At 39.2% G+C, this 26,236-nt stretch overlaps 2 protein-coding genes across 5 annotated transcripts in view; one reads left to right on the top strand and one right to left on the bottom strand.

Moving 5' to 3' along the window:
- The first annotated feature begins 9,699 nt into the window (after window positions 1–9,699).
- Window positions 9,700–20,295, top strand: TTC14 (tetratricopeptide repeat domain 14). Of its 4 annotated transcripts, XM_004382346.3 has the most exons (12): window positions 9,700–9,977; window positions 10,370–10,494; window positions 10,591–10,790; window positions 11,877–11,961; window positions 12,119–12,248; window positions 12,649–12,804; window positions 13,213–13,284; window positions 13,707–13,826; window positions 13,932–14,054; window positions 16,272–16,389; window positions 17,346–17,455; window positions 18,219–19,551. In XM_004382346.3, exons 1-12 carry the CDS (start codon window positions 9,823–9,825, stop codon window positions 19,138–19,140), a joined length of 2,316 nt encoding a protein of 771 aa, XP_004382403.1. In that variant the 5' UTR covers window positions 9,700–9,822; the 3' UTR covers window positions 19,141–19,551. The 4 variants fall into 4 exon arrangements, with proteins under 4 accessions (XP_004382403.1, XP_023592606.1, XP_023592605.1 ...); XM_023736838.1 differs by lacking the exon at window positions 12,649–12,804 and having other exon boundaries at window positions 18,219–20,295; XM_023736837.1 differs by lacking the exon at window positions 13,932–14,054 and having other exon boundaries at window positions 18,219–20,295.
- A 2,949-nt stretch (window positions 20,296–23,244) lies between these two features.
- The window catches only part of CCDC39 (coiled-coil domain 39 molecular ruler complex subunit), a 59,311-nt gene continuing 56,319 nt past the window's right edge, over window positions 23,245–26,236 (bottom strand). Inside the window, exon 20 of the mRNA XM_004382305.3 lies at window positions 23,245–23,435. Within this exon, the coding sequence (XP_004382362.1) occupies window positions 23,276–23,435 (160 nt within the window). The 3' untranslated portion in view covers window positions 23,245–23,275. The remainder of the gene's footprint in view (window positions 23,436–26,236) is intronic.

The following is a 26,236-nucleotide window of genomic DNA, read 5'->3' as shown; positions in this document are numbered from 1 at the left end:
GGTGTATCTTTGGCTACGTATATTTTCACCAAAAAAAAAAGAAAAAAGGTCCTCCAAGGTCAAGAAGGGAGAGTGTTGACGTGTCATGGGGTCGTTAACCAATGTCATAAATAAAACAATATGTGCACTGACTGTTTAATGACAAACTATTTGTTCTGTAAACCTTCTATCTAAAGTACAATTTAAAAAAATAAAATAATAATACCTTCAAAACATTTACCAGTAACTAAAAGATGGAGAAGATGTTAAAGCAAACCTATTCATAAATGGCTTTATATGACAGGTACAGTTCCCAATCCCTAAATCCATGTTTAGTTGGCAATACGTTTTTTCTGGTAAAGGGTAGAAAATTTGATACCCACAATGATCCTACAGCACCCTCAAGTGGAGTAATAGTAGAATAACAATGTTTACTTCCTTTAAAAGTTGTGTTGGTCTGTGGTATGAAAAAGAAAAAGGGAAGGCGGTGTAATCCTTTCAAACAAAGACTATTGTAATGAATGAAAATGTACCAACCTTATCAGAAGGGGATGGGGATGGATTTTTAGCTGATCTATCCATACTTTCCACTTGGTATTCCTCACTCTTCCCTTAGTCACCTTTAGATAAAACTTGTGGCTTCATGAGAGATATGAACTTTGAACAGTGTGGACTTCCAATAGAATGTGGGAGAAAGATGTGGCAGTCTGCTTTCGTAAGATTTACAGCCTTGGAAACCCTATGGGGCAGTTCTACTCTGTCCAGTTCTGACTCGCTATGAGTTAGAATTGACTGGACAGCAGTGGGATTTGAATAGAACAAAGTTAGCTACATTATATGGTAACAAAGCTATAATCTAAATTTCTTGTACCTTGTGCTTACAAACAAAACCAAGTGCCCCATTATAGAAGAAAAGGCTCAAGGCTATTTTAGGATGTTAAAATAGTAATGGATATTTTTAAAATAAACTAAGTTCAACATATATATTTACGAATGGTATCTGTAAAGAGCATGGTTTCAGCTGACCCTTTAAATTGCATGGCATGGTGGAAAGAGTACTAGATATACAGTAAGAAGATGTGGATTCTAGAGTCAGTTTTAGAACTAATAATCAACCTCGCCATGTCTGTTCTTTCATTTTTAAAAAGGGTAAAATATCTTTACCTACATCACAGTAGAAACGGCAGAGGCTACTAATTGATAGCTTCGTAGTAATTAGTCAAGACTCTTTGGGTTCCAAAAAAACATAAATTTACTCAAGCTAGGTTAAGCGTGCGCGCGCGCACACACACACACAAAATGCAGGGGGGATTATTTTAGTACAATCGGAAAAAAAGAGAGAGGGGCTCTCTTAGTTGCCTAGTGCTGCCATAACAGAAATACCAGAAGTGGGTGGCTTTAAAGAACAGAAACTTACTATCTTACAGTTTGGGAGGCTAGAAGTCCAAACTCGAGAGGGGCTTGAGGGGAGGCCCTTCCTTTTCTGTAGTCCCACAGTTCATTGGCATTCCTTGACATATGTCTTCCCCGTGTGTGTCTGTGCATCTCTTCTGGTCTTTTTATAACTCTGACATCATTAACGTAACAAAATAAAACATTCTATTTCCAAACAGGGTCATATTTACAAGTACAGGGGTTAGGATTTCAACATATATTTTTGGAGAGCACAATTCAATCTACGACACTCTATCCTTTGCCCAAAAAATTCATATGCTTCCCACAGGCAAAACATATTCACCCTATCACATCGACCCCAAAAGTCTTAATCCATTCCAGCATGGACTCTAAGTTCAATATTTAATTTTCTGAATCATCTAAATCAAATATGGGTGAGTCTCTGGGTATGTTCTATCCTGAGGCAAAATTCCTTTCCATCTGTGGACCTATGAAACCCAGAATACAAGTCATCTGCTTCTAAAGTACAAAGGTAAAACAGGTAGAAGGTAGACATTCCCATTATAAAAGGGAAAGATTGGAGGGAAAGAAGGGATCATGGCAACCAAGCAGTCCAAAGCCTAGCAGAACAAATCTCATTAGCTCTCAGGCTTGAAACTAATGCTATGTCTTCCAGGCATAACTGGGCAATGGCCTTGCCTTCTGAACTCTGGACACTGTCCACACTTCCCCGCTTCTGGGTGGAGGCTCCTCAGCCCTGGCCATCAGCCTGCTGTCTAGACCCACTGGGATGGTAACTCCACCCCTTTGGTCCTGGGGCGTGTGGGGGTCATTCGTCTGATCCACCCACACAGAAGCACTGCCCCCTCAACTTTGGGCAGGGGCCCCAGTCTCTTGGCCCACCAGAATGGCAGTCCCACCCTCCATAACAGGTAGCAGTGACCCCACCCTTTGAAGCCTAGGGGGCAGTGGTTCCGCCATTTGAAACCAAGGAAGCAACAGCCCTGCCCCCTAGCTCCTTCTGACAGTTCTGTTGGTCTCTGAACTGTTCTGGGATGGCCCACTCCTTTTCTTGGAGGACAACAGATGTTCACAATCAAGAAGCTCCATTGGTCCATTTCCTGTCTGCAGAACTCCAGGAAGAAGACAGCTTTCCTTCGTTTCATGCTCTCTCTGTCCCTTTCAGTCTAGCTGACAGGGTTTCTGCTGAGAGTGTTGATTATATTACCATTCATAGGCGTAGTCTCTTTAGCAAAAGATTGTGCAGCTACACACTTGGTGTCAGTCCCAGGACACGCTTAGTTTTTACAATAGGAGTTTCCAAATCTTTAAGTTCTCGTTTCTTTTTGCAAAGTTCATTTCTAAATCTCTCTCCTCCTACATTTTACTGTAAGTGGCAAGGAGAAACCATGCCACCCCTTTAAGATCTTGTTTAGAAATCTCCTCAGCTAAGATCCAAGTTCATCACTTACAAGTTCTACTTTCTGCCAAACATTTGAACATAATTCAGACAGGTTCGTTGACACTTTATAAACAAGGGCTGCCTTTCCTGCAGTGTCCAATATATAGTGTTCGTTTTCCTTTTTAAGCCTCACCATAAGCACTTTTTTAAAAAAAAATAATATTTTATTGTGCTTTTGGTGAAAGTTTACACAGTAAATTAGGTTCCTGTTTGACAATTTCTATACAAATTTTTCAGTTACATTTTTCACAATCGGTCAACATTCTTTTTAATTGTGTTCTGGTTGTTCCATTTCCAGTACTCTAGTTTCCCTGTCCCCTTATTTTCTCATCTTTGCTTTAGATAACTGTTGACCTTTGGGTCTGATATAGATGGTTTTTAGTAGAGCACTGTACTTATGGGCAATATCCTTATTTTGTGCGCCACCCTGTTATTTCGCTAAAAGGTGATCTCAGGGGATAGTTTCAGTTCAAGATTTAAAGAGTATCTCAGAGGAATAGTCTCAGGGAGCCCTCTGGTCTCAACTGGTCCAGTAAACTGGACTTTTTAAGAATTTAAGTTCCGTTTTTCTCCCCCACTATTAGGGTCCATCTATTGTGGCCCTGATCAGAATGGTTGGTAGTGGAAGCTGGGCACCACCTAATTCTTCTGGTATCAGGGTAGATGAGGCCAGGGCTTATATAGGCTGTCAGCCCTACAGACTATTTTATTCTCTGAGACTTTGGTTTCCTTCTTTCTTTTCTGCTCCTTATGAGTAGAGACCAATGGTTATATCTCAGATGCAAGCTTTTAAGATCCCAGATGCTACTCACCTCACTAGGACACAGAACATGAACTCTGTAAACTATATTACGCCAACTGACTCAGTCTCATGAGACTAAGACCCTAAGCCAGAAGCACACTTAATGTCCACATTTCTAGCAACATTTTGTTCATGATGACAGCTTTCCCCACAGCTCTCGACTCTTTTAAGAGTCACTCTTAATGTCCATAATTATACCAACAGTCTCTTCAAGGCAATCTACACTCTTACTACCAAGTGCATTCCTCCAGCCTCTACCCATTACCCAATTCCAAAACCACTTCCACATTTTACGTAGTTGTTAGAACAGCAACTGACTCTCTGGTATCACAGTCTTAGTTATCTAGTGCTGCCAGAAATACACACAAGTGTAGATTTAAAGAACAGAAATTTATTTTCTCACAGTTCAGGAGACTAAAGTTTGAATTCAGGCATGGGTCTACGGGGAGGTCCTTCCTTGTCTGTAGTTCAGACGTTCCTTGGAGTTCCTTGGCATTTCTTGGCATCTGTCTGCCCCATTGTGTATGTCTGTATCTATTCTGGTCTTTTTATAACTCAGAAGTAATTAGGTTTAGGATCTACCCTACACTGGTCTGGCCTCATTAACATAAAAAAGGGAAACCTCTATTTTCAAATAGAGTCACAAGTACAAGTACAGGTGTTAGGATTTTAAACCATTTTTTTTTTTGAGGGGGTGGGGACAAAATTCAATCCATAACAAGGGCTTTAAAACGATGCAGAAAATTAAAAAGAGGTACTGTAAAAAATCCCTAGAGTCTCATTCAGTTCTACCCTCCCTCTCCTAAAACACACACACACCATTTGTGGTGGATTAATTACTTTTATGCGTGGCCTTTATAGCCATGGTCTTGTAACTCCTACCCAGGTGATTGTGTGATAGGGTAACTGTGGCCTACCAAGGGGATTGGTCAGTTTTGCCTTAAAAGAGGGCCAATTCCAGAGCAAAGAGGAGAGCCCGCCACCACCAAAGAAGGAGAGACCCACAGGAGACGGTACAGTGGGCTTCCCGGGCCATGGAGTGAGAAAGCTGAGTGCCTTTGGGCAGAGACTGAGGGCCAGGGAGAAGTCTATGCCTGACCCACGAATTTGAGACTTGCCAGCCTCCAAAACCTCATAAGCCATTTCCTTTATATGGTCCGTGAGTTCTGTGAGACTTATAAGAAATCAGGGAACCCAGAGACACGAGAGAGAGTATTGAGATGAGAGGGAGTAGTTGATGTTAGAAATGATGGAGTGGTACAGCAGCTTAGAAAAGTTAGCCATTGAGACATCTGGGACATCTTTAACCTCTGCCTCATAGGAACTAGCTTTGTGCCGATCCTTACAAAAGAAATTATTCGTTTACCATCCTAACCCCAGACGAGATGAAGCCTTGTTGAAATTGTTTGAATCAAGGAACTATGTGTAAATATTTCTTATAAAGTTATAGATTATTTGTATAAATCTTTCCCAAATAATCTGAGCATCCAGAATCTGGAAAACAGACAGACCTTATCTTTTGTAGACAGTTTTACTAGCATCTATACATGTTATTTTGAAAAACTCAGAAGGTCCAAGAAAAGTTACACTGATAGGCTGCTCCTGCCCTGCTTTACGTGGCTACTATGCTTCAGCTAATGTCTGTGTTCTTTGCTATGTGTAAGGGCTTTTAAAATCAGGGTGCCTGGTAAATCTGAAACAGCTGGCTTGAGGTCTGGGCCAAACCTTCTTTTGTTAAGTTCTGTTTTCTTCCCTAGCCACAGTTGATGTTTGTACAGACTTAAATGTGCAGCTAAGGAAATTTTTTTCTATGATTAAGCCAAAAGGAATGCCAGCAGAATGCTTCCTGGGGTTGTTGCTCAGTTATCAAACTCTTTGTGTAAGATGTCCTCAAGAATTGGTTTTGCCTTAAGCCAATTATCTTAACAACCCACTCTCAAAAAAAAATCTAGGCTCTCACTCCTTCCTAACCAGATGGCCAACCTTTACATTTCAAAAGACTTCAAGTTGAAATAGATCCAGTATACAATCACTAACCCCGTTGGCATACTCCTCTGCTATTATGTGCTGTGTCCAATCCCCTTAGCCCATATATGCTATCTAAGTTCATAATGTCCAGTTGAAATAGTGCACCTTAGGTTCTTTGCACTACCCTTTAAAAAGTCTCGGCAGCTTCGCCATTTTGGGAGCACTTGTTCTACTCAGTGAGATCAGACATTTCCCCCGGTCTGGACTGCTTTCAAAACTTCAATAAATCTCTTCACTTTAATTTCAACAGAGTATGCATTCATTACTCTTTAACAGCTAAATAAATCAGGAATTTAATCTTACTCTGGGGGAGGGGGTGCAGAGGAAGCAGGGGGTCTATAGCCTACCTGAAATGACATGCTACATAACTAAAATATACCTACCTATCTCAATTTCACCCTTGCAATCTCCAGAATGTGTCTTGCTTTTTCACATTTCTACTTCTTTAAATATATTCCGTCCTTTGCCCAGAATGCACAAACTTGTTTCACGTCCCCTCTCCTGACTCCATCAGCTCCCACTATTCTACTTCCCAGAGAAGAGGGATCTAAGCAGACCTAGTAGGTGTCCACTAAAATAGTACTTACCATTGTGCCATATTTATTATGTCTGCTCCTCCACTGGACTGTGAGCCACTCGAGGAGTGGTTCAGGAGTGTTTTCTTCACCTTTATATCTCCAGAGCCTAGAGAATGTTTGTTAAAATGATGTACATGTTCATTTAGAAATGGAACTCGACATCACAACAAAAATAAGCAAAGGAGCCAGACACCAAATATCTGACTAGTGAATACCCTGCCTTTTCCCTCCCTGCCACCTACACAAATTCACTTAATTATTCACGTTTAATCTAGAAATTTTTCTTGGAAAATATTAATAAAGGCCAAATGGTTAGCTGACCCTTCAAAACAGAGAGAGAGAGGAAAAAATAAAGTTTTCTAGAGAAAAAGAAAAACTAGTAAACAAAAAGGCAAAGCAAGAACTGGAAAGGAAAAGAAAAAAAAAAGCTGTTTTCTTCCTGTGTCCCCTTTAAGAAACCCCACCTGGACTGGTTTCTCCACGAAGCAAAACTACGAGCAGATGATTTCCTTTTCTCTCTCCCTTAAGAAGGCAGACTAAAACGTGATGTATGAAAGAGGCACCTAACTACTAGGACTAATCCTTGGCATCTCTGTGATGTTTGTCTTCTGTATCCCTGACTCCCTTTTCTGTGTATAATCTCACTTCATCTCTCCTTGTTCCCTCCACTCCTGCTTCAAAGATCCAGTACCCTGCCCCCTTTAAAGTCAAAGGGATATCTGTCAGATATCCTGTCAGCAGAATGAATTCAGGTACACCTGTAATTGTAAAAGGCTTTATCCCCTGAGGTGGGTATGGTATTTGGGGCATGAAAAACAAGTTTATCTCTGGCACCTAACTACTTTGGTTACCTACATTTAAGGCCAGAAGGCAGAAACCCCAGCCTAAGTTTTAGTTCCACCTGATTGTACTGCATTATTTCTAACACTGCTCTGTACATAGCAGGCATTCAATGTTACTCTTGATGAATGCTGCCGACCCTCTAAAAGCAGCTACTTTATCCTGTCTCCATGGCTATCTTACAGCAGCTTCAGATGTTTAAGACATGGAATGGCTGGAGGCTGCTCAAGTGTTAGAATTAGAACGAAGGGTCAGCAAAGCCCACAGGGATGAAGACATGTGCTACTAGGGAATGGTCTCACCAAGTGGCATTCCCAGGCTAGGTACCACTCCCTGGGGTCTGGTTCTCAGACACTTGGGGTCTCAGTCTCTCCAGGGATAATTAGGTCCTGATGACAGACTGACTGACTATAATCACTTATTTACCAGAATGTCTATATAGTTAATTTTTAGTGACGGGCTTTCCTTTTCAGTGACAGCACCCTCCTTGCTAATAACGGTCATTCTCTAGAGTTATGACAATCCAAATCAGTCTGCACCACTTATTAAAGTTTCCTGGTGTGCCCATACTAACTGGAAATGTATTCTTTTAAACTTGCATTCTTCTTTGTTGTACCTTCCCAAGTCTCAGTAAACTATTTACCTATTTGCCTGAACTTTTCACACGATGCACTATATTCCGGGCCTGGTCTTCTATCCAGCTGTTCAGACAGTGAAGGGCAAGTTGACCTTCCCAAAGACACATAGATGGAGAGTGGCAGACCAACTGCTACCATTTATTTTCATTGAAAAATTACACACTTAAATGGTACTAATTTTAATATATTGGAATACAAACAAAACCACATCATCTCAAAATTAGCATTAGCTAAAAGGATCCCTGCTAGTGCAATGGTTAAATGCTTGGCTGTTAACCAAAAGGTCAGTGGTTTGAACCTACCAGCCATTCTGCGAGAGAAAGACCTGGCAATATGCTCCTGTTAAGATTACAGCCTAGGAAACCCTATGGGGAAGTTCTACTCTGTCACAGGGGGTCACTAGGAGCTGCGATTGACTGGACAGCATCTAAAAATAACATTGTGTTGAGTTTTGTGTACACAACACTGTACACCATACAGTAAGTCTAATGAACACTGAATTTTGAGAAACCACTGAGATAAACTAAAGAAATAGAAAGGAATATATATACACTAATTAGGGCTAAAATCAAAACAGAGGCATCTGACCTATTTGTAAAATGACTGAGCTAACTCTAAGAGCTCAATGTAACCTTACCCCAGACTCTACCTTTGTTGCCTAGGGACCAATCCCTATTATGGTTAAGAAAATAAGTTTCTTTTCAGTCAGGCTAAAGAATGTGAATATCTCATGGAAACCTTGTTCCCAGTCTCCTCCTGATATTGACACTGAGCAAGGTAACCTTTAATGGACAGCTCCTGAAAATTTCCATCATGTCTTTGCTTTGCAACCAACATGAAGCGCCCCGTCCTTGACCCCATGTCTTTCAATTATGTCTTTTAGCCAATCAATGTATTCATGTAACCAGTAATGACAAAGATTATGCTTACTTTGTCTTGCCTTTGACTGACCAATCACTGTAAACCAATCAGAATATTGTGTTTCGTACTTTCTCCTCCAGCCCTGTAACTGTGTGCCTCCAATGGCTGCTCCTAATTGCTCCCCGTTGGATTTGTGTGTTCCATTTGCTGGGACTCCACGTTTCCCCATTGCAATGTTCGTTTCCGCTGCAGCTGTCTCTATTCCCTCAAAAAAATTCCTTATTTTCAATTTTAACGAGGCTGCGTGATTTCGCTATATGTATATACACATATATATATACATATGCATATATATATAGATACATATATACATATATATATATATATATATACACACTCATTGCCATGGAGTCAATTCCGACTCATGGGACCCCATTTGACAGATTAGAACTACTCCATAGGGTTTTCTTGGCTGTAATCTTTATGGAAGCAGATGACCAGGTCTTTCTTCTGTGGAGCTGCTGGGTGGGTTCCACCGCCAACCTTTAGGTTAATAGTTGAGCGCAAACCATTTGCGCCACCCACATATATGCAGATGCCTGGGCATTAGTCATCTTGCTTTAGGTGACACTTAAATCGCTAACAGCGAACGGGGTATGGGTGGGGAATACAACTCCAGCGCGTAATAAATGTTGGTGTCTTTCTTTTGCCCTTTAGCCTACCAGAAAATCTTCCCAAAGCAACCATTTCAACGTGGTTACGGCCAGTAAGTACTTTCAGGGGGGAACTCTGTGTGACTCGCTCGGGGTTCTCACTCCGGGAATGGCACTTAAGAGAGGCTCAATAAATACGTGCATGAATTATTTACCCTAGAGTCCGGGCCAAAGGCTCTCTGTAATTCTCACAGAAAGATTTTCAATAACCAGTCATTTCACTTTAACAAGGATACTCCGGAAGCTAAGACTCAAGCTCCTCACACATGACGGCCTCCAGTCCCTCGTCGGCCCTCAGCTGAGGAAACGCTTAGCTCAAGCCTCACGGCTTCCGTTGTCTCGCTCGGTCTCGCGAGACGACGCTGAGCTCTGCGGCTGCGCCGCTAGGGGCGACTAGGAACACTTCCGGGAGGCAACCGTGGAAGCGAAGGGGATGGGCGCTTCTGAGACCGACGGACTGAAGTAGTGGGCACGGAACAGGAGGAGTTGGCAGCCGACTGGCCTTCGGGTCCAGCAAGTTCTAGCCATGGACCGGGACCTTCTGCGACAGTCGCTGAATTGCCATGGGCCGTCGCTGCTCTCCCTGCTCCGGAACGAGCAGCAGGACAATCCGCACTTCCGGAGCCTCCTGGGGTCGGCGGCTGAGCCTGCCCGGGGCCCGCCGCCCCAGTTACAGGGCAGGTAAGTGCAGCGGCGCCTCTGCGGGAGCGGGGCGGGACGCACCTCGGCTGCGCTGGGCGTCGCGCCGCCTGCGTTGTGAGCGGGTCGGGAGTGCCGCGCCGGGCGGAGTGCGGGGCGGAGGCGCTGCGCGCACCCGGTGTGGGAAATGCTGGACGCCGTCGAAACTTTTCTTCCCGCTGCCAAGATCCCTGGGCTTTCCCGTCTGGCGCTGGGGGCGTCCCTTTCCCCATCTGCCCGCCCCTCCAGCTCCAGCCTGGCGAGTGACGGAAGCCCGCGTTAAAGCTTTTTCTCCGGGCATGAAGTTTAGGATGAAAGGCGTTCTGTTATAGAAGCTTGGATATACTAAAAGGCTTTGCAGATAAACCCGTTTTTATGTTTTCTTTCTTTTTAAGAAAAGAGAAGAGAGTTGACGACTTTGAAATACAGAAATTCATTTCCAAAAAAGCAGATCTCCTTTTTGCGGTTTCGTGGAAGTCAGATGCGCCTGCAGTTTCTGACGTTAACGAGGACAGTGAAGGTGAGTTCAGTCTTAAGATAGCGGTGCAGGTTAACGGTACTTTCAGATGACATAGGACCCAAAAATACTGTGAGTGATTTTGTTATTTTTTTCCAGATCACTATGCAGTCATGCCACCTTTAGAGCAATTTATGGAGATACCTAGTGTGGACCGAAGGGAGCTGTTTTTCCGAGATATTGAGCGTGGTGATATAGTGATTGGAAGAATTAGTTCCATTCGGGAATTTGGGTTTTTCATGGTGTTGATCTGTTTAGGCAGTGGCATCATGAGAGATATATCCCACTTAGAAATCACAGTAAGTTAATCGCTTTTCAGTTACTTGGATTACTTCTGTTTTTGACAGTCATCTGAATGCAAGAATTAAGTCTTTGCATCTAGTTGGGAATTAAAGTATTAGCTAAGGAAACTAGTTTCTTTTGAAAACATTATTAAAAGTGAAAGAGTTGCACAGTTTCCTTCTCCATTTCAAGCTTTTGGGTCTCTGTGGTTGGAAGGGGTGGGGTCCCATTTTTTCAGTGTTCAAAGAGGTTATTAGTGAACATGGCAAGGTTTGTTGGTATTCTAGGTGAAGACATTCTTAATATATGGCAGTAGATACTTTCATGTGGATAAGTTAGAGAAAAATTGGTGGTGTATTTACAGTAAATTATTTGTACGTTATAATAAGATACTTTGCCCACAGTGAATAGTCCTGAATTTGAAATAATACGTAACTTTAAAAGGTTTGTATTTGCTATAGCCCTGGTGGCACAGTGTTTAAGTGCTCAGCCGCTAACAGAAAGGTCAGCTGTTCGAACCCACCAGCCCCTCTGCAGGAGAAAGTTGTGACAGTCTGCTTCCTTAAAGATTTACAGCATTGGAAACCGTATGGGACAGTTCTGCTCTGTCCTATAGGGTCTCTGTGAGTCGAAATCAACTTGAGAGCAATGGGTTTGGGTTTGGTTTTGGTTTTACCTGTCCAGGCAGATGAAAAAGGAAGAAAAGTAGAAGCCATCACAGACTGGATAACAGACATATAAACTTTGGGGAATTGACATTCATTTTCACTGGGATCCTTATACTTTCTGGACAGATTTTAGTTTCATTTTGACAAGTACAAAATATCTTTTTCTTTCATAATCTGTACTTATATTTGGTTTCTAAAACTAATTGAAAGGTTTCTTGAGACTCTAGTTTCTGAATGGAACCAGAAAACGTGTTATTGTGTTTGGGCACAGAAGTTACTAGTAATTAAAATCCTTATTTAAATTTAGACTTCAGAGTGCTGTTGATTTTTAATGTCTGTGTCAACTCTCAGCTGTTGTACTGAACAAGTAGGATAAAAAAGAATGCTGATCTCACCAAAGAATGACCTGGTCTTTTCCAACACTTGTGGTTGCAGGCTCTTTGTCCACTGAGAGACGTGCCTTCTCACAGTAACCACGGGGACCCTTTGTCCTATTACCAAACCGGTGACGTCATCCGAGGTGATTCATTTCCTCATATTAATAAAATAGTAACAGTTGTCAGTTTTGTTTTCGTTAATTTGGAAAACGTAGTCTGCGAGTAATGTTCAGAAAGTTTTATATTTTTTATATTAGCTTACGTTTTCTTATTAATCAGCTTGGTCCTCTTATTTTTTAGCTGGAATCAAGGATATTGACAGATATCATGAAAAACTTGCAGTATCTCTATACAGCTCATCTCTTCCGCCACACTTATCTGGTATTAAATTAGGTGTTATTAGTTCTGAAGAGCTTCCTTTGTACTACAGGTAATTAATCCATATTGTTTCAACAACAGTTTGTTTCTATAAGATAAAAAACAAATTTTGTCAAATTCAGGTAATAGCTTAGAATTTAAATTTTTGTATTGTAAAATGTGCTCGGTTTATTTTTATAACCCTTAAATGACTTCAAACTTCGTAGAAAGAGCCATATACTACTACCACGCCTTCATGTGCAAACATGGTACATGTGTTACCATATGGTAACGTTATTTCTTTAGTAGAAATGGGATGTGCTAATTAGCTATTACAGAAGAACTGTAAAAGTATTGTGTGATGTAGAATATTGGTAACAATTGGAGAATCATGTACAGTGTTCTTTTTATTAGTCTTTTTTATGTTTTTGCTGTGTTTTTTGTTTTTTTTTTGTTTTTTTTTTTTTTTAAAGGAGGAGTGTTGAACTGAACAGCAACTCTTTGGAGTCCTATGAAAATATCATGCAGAGTTCCTTGGGATTTGCTAATCCAGGAGTAGTTGAATACCTTCTAGGAAAACTAGGAATAGATGAATCTAATCCACCATCTTTAATGAGAGGCCTGCAGAGGTATACTGAATCAGTGTTACTCTGTTAGGTGCTGAGGGGAGTGATGTGGGGCTCAGAAGCTGCATAGCCGAGGGGCTTCCTTGGCATCCTAAGCCTGGGCCCAGCAGTGTGCCAAAGGTTCAGTGAGCCAGGGATCCCGTCTCCTCCTGGAATGGAGTCTTTTACCAACAATTAGGTGTAAACCATGTGACCAAGTAGAGAACTATATGAAAACTTTTATAAAAAGAATGTCCTGTATGTTTTATAGAAATAAGTAATGATGGTTCAAGCATTTTGCTCTGTAAAGAGAATACAGGTTTCTTGTTTGGTATTCATTCATTCAGTGTTGAGTGCCTGTGTGTCAGGCAGAGTGTAGTTTTTCTTAAAAAAAAAAAGTATTTACAGTTTGACTTTTATTTTCTTTAATAGCAAAAATTTCTCTGAAGATGATTATGCTTCTGCATTAAGAAAGAAACAGTCTGCATCTTGGGCTTTAAAATGGTATGAAGACTTTGTCTTTCAACAATTGCATCATCTAGTCTAAAAGGTTGGGGTAAGGCAAGCATTCTGTTAAGAATGTATTTATAATTAAGACCAAATGTGTTTATAAGTGATGCAAAATCCATCTTTTTGACGTTAGCTTTTTTTTTTTAATAGGTTTTAGTATTATGTTGTAAACATAACAGACCTAAATTTATCCACACTTTTTTAGTTTTTTTAAAAAGAATTAATATATTGATAACTGGATTTCGTGAATATTTGTTATGAAAATATTTAAAGGCAAAAGTGTTTATGTATATTGAGAATATCGAAAACAAAGTATTTGTCAAATTTGATGACACTTGTTTTTAAATGTATTCATGCCAACATTTTATTTGGCTTTTCTGTGAAATGTTTGTGATGCTTTACAAATATCTTTTTAGTGTGAAGATTGGAGTTGATTATTTTAAGGTTGGACGCCATGTTGATGCTATGAATGAATACAATAAGGCTCTGGAAATAGACAAACAGAACGTGGAGGCTTTGGTAGCCAGGGGAGCATTGTAAGTGAATCGTGGACCTTAAGGAGTGTTTATGAGGTGAATGTGTACAGGGTGTACATACAGCTCACAAGGTCAATTCCTCTAACGATGGTTTCATGTTTCTAGATACGCAACGAAAGGAAGTCTGAACAAAGCAATAGAAGATTTTGAGCTTGCATTGGAAAACTGTCCAACTCACAGGAATGCAAGAAAATACCTCTGCCAGACACTTGTAGAAAGAGGAGGGCAGTAAGTGTCAGATATTTTTAATAGCAGAGGTCTGATACTCAGCCCTGGTGGTGCAGTGATTAAGTCTTCAGCTGCTAACCGAAAGGTTGGCAGTTTGAACCCAGCAGCCACTGTGCAGGAGAAAGACGTGGCAGTCTGCCTCTGTAAAGATTACAGCCTTGGAAACCCTGTGGGGGAGTTCTGCTTTGTCCTGTAGGGCTGCTGTAAGTTGGAATCAACTCAACGGCAGTGGGTTTAATATTCAGCCAGCTACTATAAAATCTTGAATTTAGCATAAGGAAATAGCATCATTAAATCAGTTCAGAACAAATCAGTTTTGTTGAACATGTGTTTTTTAATACAGGTGGTCTTTTTAAATTTTCTATTTCTTTTTTTCCTGCCTTATTACTAAGGTTCTTTATGATTGGAGACATTCTTACTGTCTCAAGTTCATTGTCCTGAATGTCTGTTCTCATTGCATAGAAATAGAAATGTAAAGAAACAAGAAATTAGATAAGTGTTCTTGGACATACATTGGAAGTTTTTAATAAGTAGGGATTTAATTTCTAATTCATTTTATCATTCTAATAGTGTAATGCTAGAAATGTCAAATGAGGCTCCTGTAGTTAATTGTGAATCAAGATTCATAAGTTACATTAAGCTTACTACTCCACTCTGTCCAGGAAAACCCACAAATACAGATTAAACTGAAGAGCAAATCCTTAAGAATAACCCTTATACCTTATCATCCTGAGATGCCTGGCATACTTAGTTGCACTGTAAATATTTAACGAATGAACAGGCCAGTCTAATTTACAAAGTATTTCAAAGAAACATACTCCATATATAAATCTGGGAACAGTCTGCTTTAATAATTGAAAGCCAGTTTATACTATAGCAGTAGCATCTTTTTGCTATTAATTCTTTTAAATAGGTACAATTCTTTCCTGTTTCATGAATTTACTTAATCATTTCTGTTTGTATGATCATTTCAGTTTGAATGATCACAAGTTTCAAACTAATGAGATTTTGCAATATTTGGTTTTTGCTCGTATGAACTTCCAGTTGGACTGAAGTGATTGGAGCAGCGTTTTACTTCCTCACTTGCTAGATAGCTTGTACCTACCTAGATATGGTTGGTGTCTTTCAGCTGAGTGAATGGCAGTTCCATCCATCCAGTTATCCAGGCCAGAGATGTCATCTTTGACTTGTCCCTTCTCACAAGTGGTATACTCACGCAACAGTGATCCCGTTGAAGCCACTGGGTTTTTTTGTTTTGTTTTGTTTTATACTACGTTTTTGGGTTTTTTTGTTTTGTTTTGTTTTATACTACGTTTTTGATCTTTTTAAAAACAAAGTATTTTGCAAAATCGTTTCACTGTTCTATGTAGAAACTTTCTAATTTTGATTTTTCACAGCACAGTCTTGTGATCTTCATCTAATAATTATCCTGTTTACAGACTGGTTTTGATACGTGTGTGTTAGCGTTTCCAAAGAACTTTAGCAGTAAATTATCAGAAAAATTTTCTATAGAGAGGAAAACTCCTCATAAACTGTTAGGAAAAGCCAGCCTATGTAATTCTGTTCTAAAAGTCAAGATCATACTAAATTTGCTAAAAACACTGGCTTATAGTGTATTTTTAATATTACTGCTGCAGTATGTCAATTCTGGACACACAGTATGACTTTAGTTATTAGTAATTGATTTTTTTTTTATTTTGTTGTTGAGAATATACATAGCAAAATATACACCAGTTGTACAGACTCTGCATGTACATTTCAGTAACATTGATTACGTTGAGTTGTGCAGCCAGTCTCACCCTCTTTTTCTGAGTTGTTCCTCCACCATTAACAATCTCACTGTCCCCTAAGGTTCCCATCTAATCTTCCAAGCTGCTGTTGTCAATTTGATCGCATATAGATGGTTCTTAAAACAGCATAATGCTCAAGGCAGACAGTCTTTACTAGTTAAGCTAAATTATTGTTTGGTTTTAAGAAAAGGGGATATTTTTGGTTAAGGTTTAAAGATTATCTCCGGGCAGTAGTTTCAGGGATTGATTTCTGTGTTTTATGTAGTCTTTTTTCCAAGTACATAAGTAAAAAGCACATGATTTAGGTATTGTTTATTTTGGAAAATAATTTGCTAAACATTATTCTTCCCTAGTAAGTCCTCTTATAAAAGTCTCTGACTTGTATTTAAGAACTTTTTATAAAACTAAATCTTCCTTTCAAATACAGGTTAGAAGAAGAAGAAAAGTTTTTAAATGCTGAAAGTTACTATAAGAAAGCTCTGGCTTTGGATGAGACTTTTAAAGATGCAGAGGATGCTTTGCAAAAGCTTCATAAATATATGCAGGTGATTCTTTATTTCCTCTTAGAAAATTAGTGATAATTGAAATTAATGTCAAACTTAACTCTCTTCTGGAGAAAACTTGTAGAATACTTAAATGATGCATTATGAAGTCTCTTTTTTTTAGATACAGCTTTTACTAATTGGGTTTGAAATTGACTTCATAGTGCCTCTTCGCGTTGTTAGTACTCAGAAGTAAAACAAAAAACAAAACGCTGTGAGAAAATTTTGTTGCCTAAATTTGGTACGTGGTTTTGAGAACTGTTCTTGTGAGGAACTTTCCTGGTGGTTAACAGAATTATCAGTGTTGCTGCTATAAGTGGGCTAATTACTAACCTTTTTAAGAAATATTTTTAAAAAGTATCTTTTCCTGTAATACTGATGATGATGTTTTCTCACGTATTTTCTTCTGACTTGGAACATTGCTGCTGTGTCTGTGACATCTGGTGCTGCTCATCCCCATCCACAAACTGGAAAACGATTTCTTATGTAATCATGCATCCAACTGGGCCGTGCTATTTGTAAAATGGTTTGTATATGAACATGGTGATTCCTCCCTCCATTCACCTTAATGGAATTTCTTTATTTAATTTTACTTGTAAAATCTGTGTCCTATTGAAATTTTTATTTATTTTCTTTAATAATTCTTCATGTATTTTACATTTTACCTATTTCTTGCACTCTGGGTCATGGGTACCAATGCAATGGCTTCCTCTTTTTTCATGGGATACCGACTGCAATATGGTCCTCAATACCGTTCTGGCCATTCCAATGGTTAATGCCAAACATCTGCATGATTAATTTTTCACATGTTAAAAAATACTTGCTTAATGCTGGATAATATGGTGATTTGGGTATACTAAACCTGGTTGCTGGTTGGGGATTGGTTTTTTGAATACTGGGTTTTATATTTTCTGCTATTTTTAACGTGTGGTTTTTTCCTGATATCTGGGTTCTAAAAGAAATCTTTGGAATTAAGAGAAAAACAAGCTGAAAAGGAAGAAAGACAGAAAACAAAGAAAATAGAAACAAGTGCAGAAAAATTGCGTAAGCTCTTAAAGGAAGAGAAAAGGTAAACTCTAACATTCAGTATTTTTTAACCTAAAGCAACTACTGAATTGAACCAAAGTGCCATGCTGAGGTAAAGTAAAAAAAAAAAAGTATTTCAAGTGATAATGGATGTTAAGAATTCTTAGCAGGTATGTGTTCCACATGTTTTTGTATAAAATGAACCTAAGCAAAGTGGAATCTAAGACTACAAAAAAGAATTAACCTTAGAATTAAAATACATAAGGAGTTATTTTGTCAAATTTTTAGGGAAAAATGTTTTAGAACTAGAGTTAAGTGATTCTTAACTGGGGGCGATTTTGCTCTCCAGGGGATGTCTGCCGGTGTCTGGAGACACTTTTTTGAGTTTTTATGACTGGTGGATTGCTGCTGGCATCTAGTGGGTGGAGGCCAGGGATGCTGCCACACGTCCTACAGTGTGCAGGACAGTCTCCACAACAAGGAATTACTGGGCTTAAAGCGCCGTTAGTGCTGAGGTGGAGAAACCAGGAACCAGAGCTAGCAGACAGAACACTTCACTTCTCTCCTTGATGTGTTTAGGGAGGCCTCAGTTTTTATGGTAGTGTTGGAAATGATGGATTTGCTAACAGTGACACCTGCCCAAAAGTCAAATTAGATCTTGTGCTAGCAGGTTATTATACTATCATTTGTCTACATCACAGTTTTAAGATGTCCTGAAAAGGGAACAGAGCAGTACCAAAATCTTTATGGGTAATTTAGAAACGTTTTTGTACTTACATAACTGATGAGTTAACTACATTTTTTAGGTTGAAGAAGAAAAAAAGAAAATCAACTTCTTCCTCTTCAAGTATTTCTTCTGCTGATGAGTCAGTTTCTTCATCATCATCTTCCTCTTCCAGTCACAAAAGGCGTAAGAAACGTAAGAGGAACCGATCAGAGTCATCTCGCAGTTCCAAAAGGCATTCATCTAAGGCATCCTCAAGTCAGATAGATCAGAATAGGCAAGATGAGTACTACCCACTTCCAGTCAATACTTCAGCATCTTTTCTTAACCAAAAACAAGAAGTGGAAAAACTATTGGAAAAGCAGGATAGGTTACCATATCAAAAGACACAGGTAAAAGACAAAGATAGATATCCTCTCTCTTCATCTTCAGTTGAAATTCCGGATGATTCTGGAGGTAGGTCTGAAGATCCAAGAGATTTTTATAATAGCTGTAAAACTCAGGCGAGTAGTAGCAAGACAGAAAAGCCATATAAATCAGAAAGACATTTTTCCAATAGAAGAGATTCTGCAGATTCGTTCTGTAGGAGTTCAGAGGACAAGATAAAAAATTACGGTTATAGGAGAGTTGACAGGGATGTAGAGGGAAGAAAAGAGCAGTCTAGAAGGTGGGAGCCAGGGTCGGGGAGATACTCTGCTTCGCCAGCAAGCTCAGAGTATTCTTGGAAGTCACTTGAAAAATATAAAAAGTGTACTTATTCTGGATCGCGTGATTTTAGTAAACATGAGCAAAGATACCAATTAAATACTAATCAAGGAGAGTATGAAAGGGAGGACAGTTGTGGGGAAGATGCTAAAACAGAGGTTCCAGAAGAAGATGGACTCAGTAGCAAAGAGCAATCAGAAAGTAGAGTGAAGAAGAATTTACCTCAAAATTTGCTCAATATATTTAATCAGATAGCTGAATTTGAGAAAGAAAAAGGAAACAAGCCAAAAAATTTGTAATTATTATGCCAAGGAAATCACCGTTACACTAAAGACTGTTCAAGGTTTTTTGTGTCTTTTAGTCATAGCGGTTTCGTTACAGAAGTCTCTGCTCCTAAAATTATCTTATTTGTGGAGATTGCAAAGAGCAAAATGTTTTTGCTTTTTCTCAAATTACATTTGTTTCAGTTATAGGTCCCTTTTTCACAGCTTGTTTTTTAGAGTTTCCACGTGTATGTTTATGTACAGTATTTCCTGCTCTGATTTAACTTGTTCACCTGAAAATAATTCTTTGAAAGTATTGTTTCTTCATTGTATGATGGTGGATGAGAATTGCTGGATCCACCTTTCTGCTGGTTGAGAGAAAAATTTCTTTGTTGAACACTTGGTTTTCATCGAAATTTCTATTAAAAGCCCTCAGCTTTTGAAAGAGGTTATATGTTTGAATGTTCCTGAAGTACTATTTTACATCCATCATTTAAGTGTTGAATTTTAACAATTGTTTTATTCTAAACTCGTAGATTATCTGTCTTGTTTAATTGGCCTAAGGCCTTATTTAATTAAAATAGTTTGTGTACCATTGGTTTCTACCCAGCTCAACAAGTTCTTTACTATGATAGGAGTAAGGCCATGAAGTTGAACAGGAGCTCATTTTGCTTATTTCTCTGTTAACTCTGTTTACCTTCTTGCTAGAATTATAGCCCTAAGAAATTTTTTAACTTTAAATATTGTCAAGACCCTTAGAGACTTCATCATTCCAAGCAAGAGTAGATCAGAATAGAAAAGCAGATAGCAGTGGCAAGAGTAGTACACTGTAAATCTGGTTTTCCTCTAGGAAAGAAAATTAGGAAACTGTCCTAGTAGTGCAAAATGTCCATTTAGGAAGGCAGTGGGCACGTTTTCAAGTAGCCTGGAGCTGGCCTACCATTTCTGCTTTTTTCTTTCCACCTTCTCTCCCGATGCCTCATTTCTCAGGGTCTGTGAATAAATGGCTAGACCAGTGAGGCCTGATTTTTACTCAGAATAAATTCCAACAGCTAGAGCTAAAGAAGGAAAGGACTTGGATTGTAAGGATTCTCCCAGAATAACTAAGCAGTATTATTATGTGCTCCTTGGGAGATAAAGGTACGAGTCATAGGCAGTTAGGTTTATGATGGTCTTTAGAATATTCCCAATTTAAAATTCTAGAAGCTGTAAATTACAGTGGGCCTTTAGTACTGTCATTCATGATGACACTGGATAGGTGGGTATCCCGTCTACAAAGATCTAACAATGATAGAGGAAGAAGAGATTTTTTATTCCTTGTCTTATGGTTCTTGCCAACAGTATAATACCAAACCTTTAGGTACTGAATGCGCAGGGTTTTGTCCTTTAAACTCCAGTGATGGGAGTCTAATGAAAAAGCTGCAATGGAAAAGGGAAAGAAACCCTAGTCAAAAGCAGTAGATAATGGTAGAAATAGGCCAGTCACTCAGGCATGAGTCTTCTTACCAAGAACTCAGTCTCCAGTTCTGTGTATCACCCTTACGTAATAGTGTTTTTTAAAGAGAGAAAACTATCTTTTGGCATATCCCTTGACCTTTTTGAATCACTGGTACAACTTTACAATTTTAAACATACCGTTTTATCTAACAAATCTCTTTGAACATCACTGTCACTAGCAGTGTAATTTTCCAAAGCTGCTTTGTAGTTTAATGTTACACTTGGGTACCAGAAAACCTAGGACAGTACCTTGTCCAGGCATAGACCAGTAACGTGAAACTTAAACCTCCAAAGATGGAGGGCACCAAGACTGAAGAAAGAGGCGGGCAACTCAGTGTGGCAGCAAAGGAGTTTATTAGGGAAACTTACATATGAGGCCAGGTGCTGGGCGGCTGCAGGACCAAAGTAGATCTCCTTGCCCTGCAGCAGGAGGGCATCGTGGACAACAGTAGCTACATGCCAGGGACTTATGTAACAGTGACTTAGCAAACTGTAGTGAACTAGCGGACCACATGAGGGCACTCCTGTTTGGCCTAACAAAGCCTGTTTCCCCTTCATACCTTATCCAGCAGGCTGCCTTGATTTAGAAATTCCATCTTCCCCAGAGCCACCTTCCTGGGGCATATTAAGCAGAGTACACAAACTAATTTCTAAGAAGATGTTCAGGAAGCCCAAAACCTGCTGAAAACCAAACCCGCTGCCATCGAGTTGATTCCGACTTATAGCGACCCTACAGGACAGAGCAGAACTGCCCCACAGGGTTTCCAAGGAGCGCCTGGTGGATTCTAACTGCCGACCTTTTGGTTAGGAGCCATAGCTCTTCATCACTATGCCAACTATCACAGCAAAAAACATTATATTGAATTTACATTGTCAAGAAACCCTAGTGATACCTCCAGCAATTTCTTTTGTTACGTAGTTTATACACACCCAGGCTTTGTCTTGGTTTCCATAAGTAGATGAAGCATGACTTTCTAACACAACAGATAACTCCTTAAGATGTAGCTCCAGGTTTGGATCTATAGGGGTTGATCCCCTATGTCACCATTTAGCATTATCACACTGAAATTGAATCTTATTTAAGACTTAAATGTAGACACTGGCCTGAGAACGTAACAAAAATCTTGTGCTAGGTCTTGGGTGGTGATTCAGTAGTTAGAATTGTGCAGTTACTATGTGAGAGGCCCTGTGTGTTTGTATATATTATTTCAATAAACTTAGGTTTACTGAAATAACTCATGGAACTTACTGTTTCCATATTACAAATGAGAAAAAAACAGAAAAGTAACTTGCCCAAGGTCACACAGCTAGTAAGATACAACGGCTGCCTTCATAAAACAGTGCTTAATATTTCATGTTCCAAGTAATTTACAAACTGACATTATGGGGCTAAGAGTAAGAACTTTAGTGAACATACAAAACATTTAAGGTTAATCAGTTTTTAGATCTTATAAAATCTCATGGATTAAAATAATATTTTCGTCAAAATTTGAGATTGCCCAGGCTTTTTACCCATCTTATTCATTACACTTGACTGTGCCTACTGTCATTTGCACAAAAATCCAAGTAAAAGAGAAACAAGTTTACTATAACTACTGCTTTTCAGAAGAAGGAACCACAAATGACAGGTCTAAACAATGACAATTGTCATAGTATTTTTTCCAAGGTTGCTGGTTGGAAGGAGACAACATTGATGTAAGTACATAGGTTCTGATACATTTATTTAAAAACCAGTTTTATAACACTGTAATCGTACTTCACAGTATTTTCCAAGAGTTCAAAGTGTCGGGCACATGTTATCCTAAAGTACTAACTGGAAAAATGAACTCTTAAGTCTCCACTAAATGGGAATATGTGGAATTCCCATTGCAAATCAGTCACATCTGGCTTTCCTTAAATTATTAAATCAAGGAAATTCCCAAAATATATTCTTACTCATTATGCTTTGTTGTGTTTTGAGAGCAAATTTGTATATGTGTTCGGGGATTTGTTAAACTGCATTTTTTTATTGACACACAATGTTTCTCTTTACTATCACTTTTTTCTGGGGAGGGTGAGTGTGATTTTTTGGTTAAATATTATACCAAAAGAAGAAACTACCTTTTGTAGATATTTTTCTTCCTCAAAAGTCTGGGAAATATGTTTCTTTCAATAAGGAAAACCTAATTTTCAGGATCTTCTAGAGTGAGAATTACAGTAGTGTTATAACCACTAATAGTACAGTGAATCTTTAAAAATTTTCTTCCTAAAAGATTCTATCGTATTAGAAGTTTCATAGATAGCGTGAAATAATGAAGCACACTGTTTTCTAACAGCATCAAGATAACAGAGAACATCATCTTCCCTAGCATGTACAACATGTAGCCTTGTTAAGACTGTTACTGTTTTCTCCTTTATCAAGAAAACAGTAGGAAAAAGCTAAGGAAAATAAACATTTCTTTGGCTTACTTGAACCCAAGTCACCTTTTTTTTATTTTTTTTTTAACTCCATCAGTGTTTTATCTTTTCCACTGGCTAGAACTGGCTATCTGGTCATTTTTTATATCTAACAGTATTTCAGTAGGACTCCTTGTGTCATTATGATACAGCACACAAAAAAATGGGGTAGAATTTACTATTTTAAAGTATGAAGTTTTTGTTTTTACAACTTGCTCAAAAAAGAGATTAAAATGTTTTATTTGTTGCCCTTTTTACCTTTACCGTTACTGGAGCTGCTGCTAGCAGTACCTGGCCTAGAAGTGCTACGTGATCTTGAAGGGGAAGCTGGCAAGTTCAGCTCTAAGACTTTAATCGGAGCCTGAAAAGCAGAAGTACTTGCAGTACTCCTAGATGACCTAGAAGATAAAACAGAATTACTGTAAATTTACTTCAAAATTTATATTTTAGTATAGACACCCCTCGTCGGTATAAGATACCATAATTCCATAATTAAATAGATCAAAAAGCATGTATTGTCAAGAGTTAATAAATTTTAAAAGCATGACCATTAATAGACAACAAAAAATAATTTAACAAGGAAGAGAAAGATGGTGAACCCAGAGTTTCATGCCGGAAGAAAAGCAGTTCAGTAACTGAGTTTCTATATAAGAAAGGGAGTCCCTGGGTGGTGCAAATGGCTGATGACTGAGAGACTGGCGGCTCAAGTCCACCCAGAGGACTTCTCAGAAAAAAAGGCTTGGCAGATCCGCTGCTGAAACACGAGCCACGAAACCTCTATGGGGCACAGTTCTACTCTGACATACATGGGGTTCGCCACGAGTTGGAGTCAACTTGACGGCAACTGGTAAATAAAACTTCTAAATTACAACCAGTGTTCAGAGTTTCAATCACTAAGCATTAAAGGTTTGCAAGATGGTGTGACAAAAGGTCAGGAAGTTGGGTGCTGGCAAGAGTGATGAAAATGGCAGTTTATGTCATTTCAGCTGAAGAGAGGAAAGTGAGAGACCTGTTCACAGGAATAAAGTGGTGAGGTCACTGAACTGGATGCTGCAGTAGGTTTAGAGAAGAGATGTGGAGTGGGGAGTAGTGGAGCAAGTCATCTGGTCAGAATGGGCCATCCAGATTTGTGGTTTCAGAGGTGAAGTGGTTTTGCATGGTGACTAGGCCCAGGGTATATAGCTTTTGAAGGGGGTGACTGAGGGGAATGGAGACTCTGGTCACTGGAAATGACTTCAAAGCATTTAAAGGCCAGGGTCTCTATGCTTAGAGTAAAAGGTATTGTAGTCTGTGAGAAAACAGAATTACCACTTTCTAAAGGGGGAATAAAAGCAGACTGAGTCCACTGTGGCCTGTACATTTCATTAGAAGTTTCACAAATTCCAACTGGCTTTACATATCCTCATTAACTATCACTCTACCATATAAATCACCTTGCTTAAGGGCTCCAAATCTGAAAGGCATAATTGTAGCCATATAATTTTGAAATGGTAGGTTTTTTAAGAAATATATTTGGGCAAAAGGCATGAACAGACATTTCTCCAAAGAAGATACACAGCCAACAAGTACATGAGAAGATGCTCAACATCATTAGTCATCAGGGAAGTGCAAATCCAAACCACAAGAAGATACCACTTCACACCCACTAGGATGGTTATTAAAAAAGAAAGCAAGCGTTGGTAAGGATTTTCAGAAATTGGAAAACCTGTATGTTGCTGGTGGAAATGTAAAATGGTGCAGCCGCTGTGAAAAATAGTTTGGTGGTTTCTAAAAAAGTCAAACATAGGCTTTTTGACTTTTGTGATGCAGCAATTCTAGTTTTAGATGTATACCCAAACAAAAAACTGCAACTCAAAAAGACATGTACACCAAAGTTCAATAGCTGAAAAATGGAAACAACTCAAGTGCCTATCAACATGAATGGAAAACAGATCATGGTATATGTATACAATGGGGTATTACTCAGCTATAAAGAAAAATGAAGTTCTGATACATGTCACCACATGGATGAACCTTGAAAACATGCTAAATGAAATAATGCAGACACAGACAAACATATGATCCCACATAGATGAAATCCCAGGAACAGGTAGATCCATCATGACAAAAGATGACAGATGGCTACCAGGGTGTGAGAGGAGGAGGAGATGGGGGAAAAGATGGTAGTGGCCACTTACAATTGGTGAATTATGTGAATTAGTCCTCAAAGATTTAAAAAACTGATAATGTGAAAATACAGGGATGCTCAAGTAGAAACAGTTTCTCACACTTAAATAGAATGCTATCTCTTAGGCCCTCCCCTTCGTGAAACATCTACATGGGCTAAGGGAAAGTAGTAATTTAATAGGTGACTAGTAAATTAACAGATTAAGAATTCTAAAGTTAGGATCATCATTAATAATTTTCATTTTGTCAGCAAAGCACAAGAGTATGACGAGACATACCAGATGACAGAATTCTGGATAACAGTAAACTGCACAGGGAAAGAACAGCCTCCATTTTAGCAAAATAAAGCATCATAAATAAAATCCTGACTGAATCATACTCTACATGTGTATACATCTAAGTTGCTCTTTTATTGTTTAAAAGTTCCGCAACTTGGGGTTCACCATGCCAGATGAAACACCAAATTTTCATCCCGCTTTATCCTGAAATAGTTGGTAGTAACAGACGCCAGAAGGATAAGGTCTTGCTCTGTGGCTGGCTGTTTCTGCATCAGTGGTGCTGACACACATAAGTGGCTAAGGATGAGGAGAGCACCTAAAGATGAGGAGGCTAAGGATAAGGAGAGCGCTTAAGGATGAGGTAGCTAAGGATACGGAGAGCACCTAAGGATGAGGAGGATAAGGATGAGGTGACTAAGGATGAGGATAAGGATGAGGTGGCTAAGGATGAGGAGGCTAAGGATAAGGAGAGTGCTTAAGGATGAGGTAGCTAAGGATACGTAGAGCACCTAAGGATGAGGTAGATAAGGATGAGGTGGCTAAGGATAAGGAGCAGCTAAGGATGAGAGCAGCTAAGGATAAGGAGAACACTTAAGGATGACGTGGCTAAGGATGAGGAGAACACTTAAGGATGAGATGGCTAAGGACAAGGTGGCTAAGGATGAGAGCACTTAAAGATGAGGTGGCTAATGAGGAGGCTAAGGATGTGGTGGCTAAGGATGAGGTGGCTAAGGATGAGAGCAGCTAAGGATGAG

Source organism: Trichechus manatus, unplaced genomic scaffold (assembly GCF_000243295.1).
Source record: "Trichechus manatus latirostris isolate Lorelei unplaced genomic scaffold, TriManLat1.0 scaffold00092, whole genome shotgun sequence".
Lineage (NCBI taxonomy): Eukaryota > Metazoa > Chordata > Mammalia > Sirenia > Trichechidae > Trichechus > Trichechus manatus.
This window is presented reverse-complemented; position numbering and strand designations above follow the sequence as displayed.

Bases quoted from the DNA above. Each gene is read 5' to 3' on its own strand.
- TTC14 (XM_004382346.3), top strand. From the start codon at position 9,823: ATGGACCGGGACCTTCTGCGACAGTCGCTGAATTGCCATGGGCCGTCG. The intron at 13,285-13,706 runs GTATGAAGACTT...ATATCTTTTTAG, and splicing joins GCATCTTGGGCTTTAAAATG to TGTGAAGATTGGAGTTGATT. The intron at 14,055-16,271 runs GTAAGTGTCAGA...TTTCAAATACAG, and splicing joins CTTGTAGAAAGAGGAGGGCA to GTTAGAAGAAGAAGAAAAGT.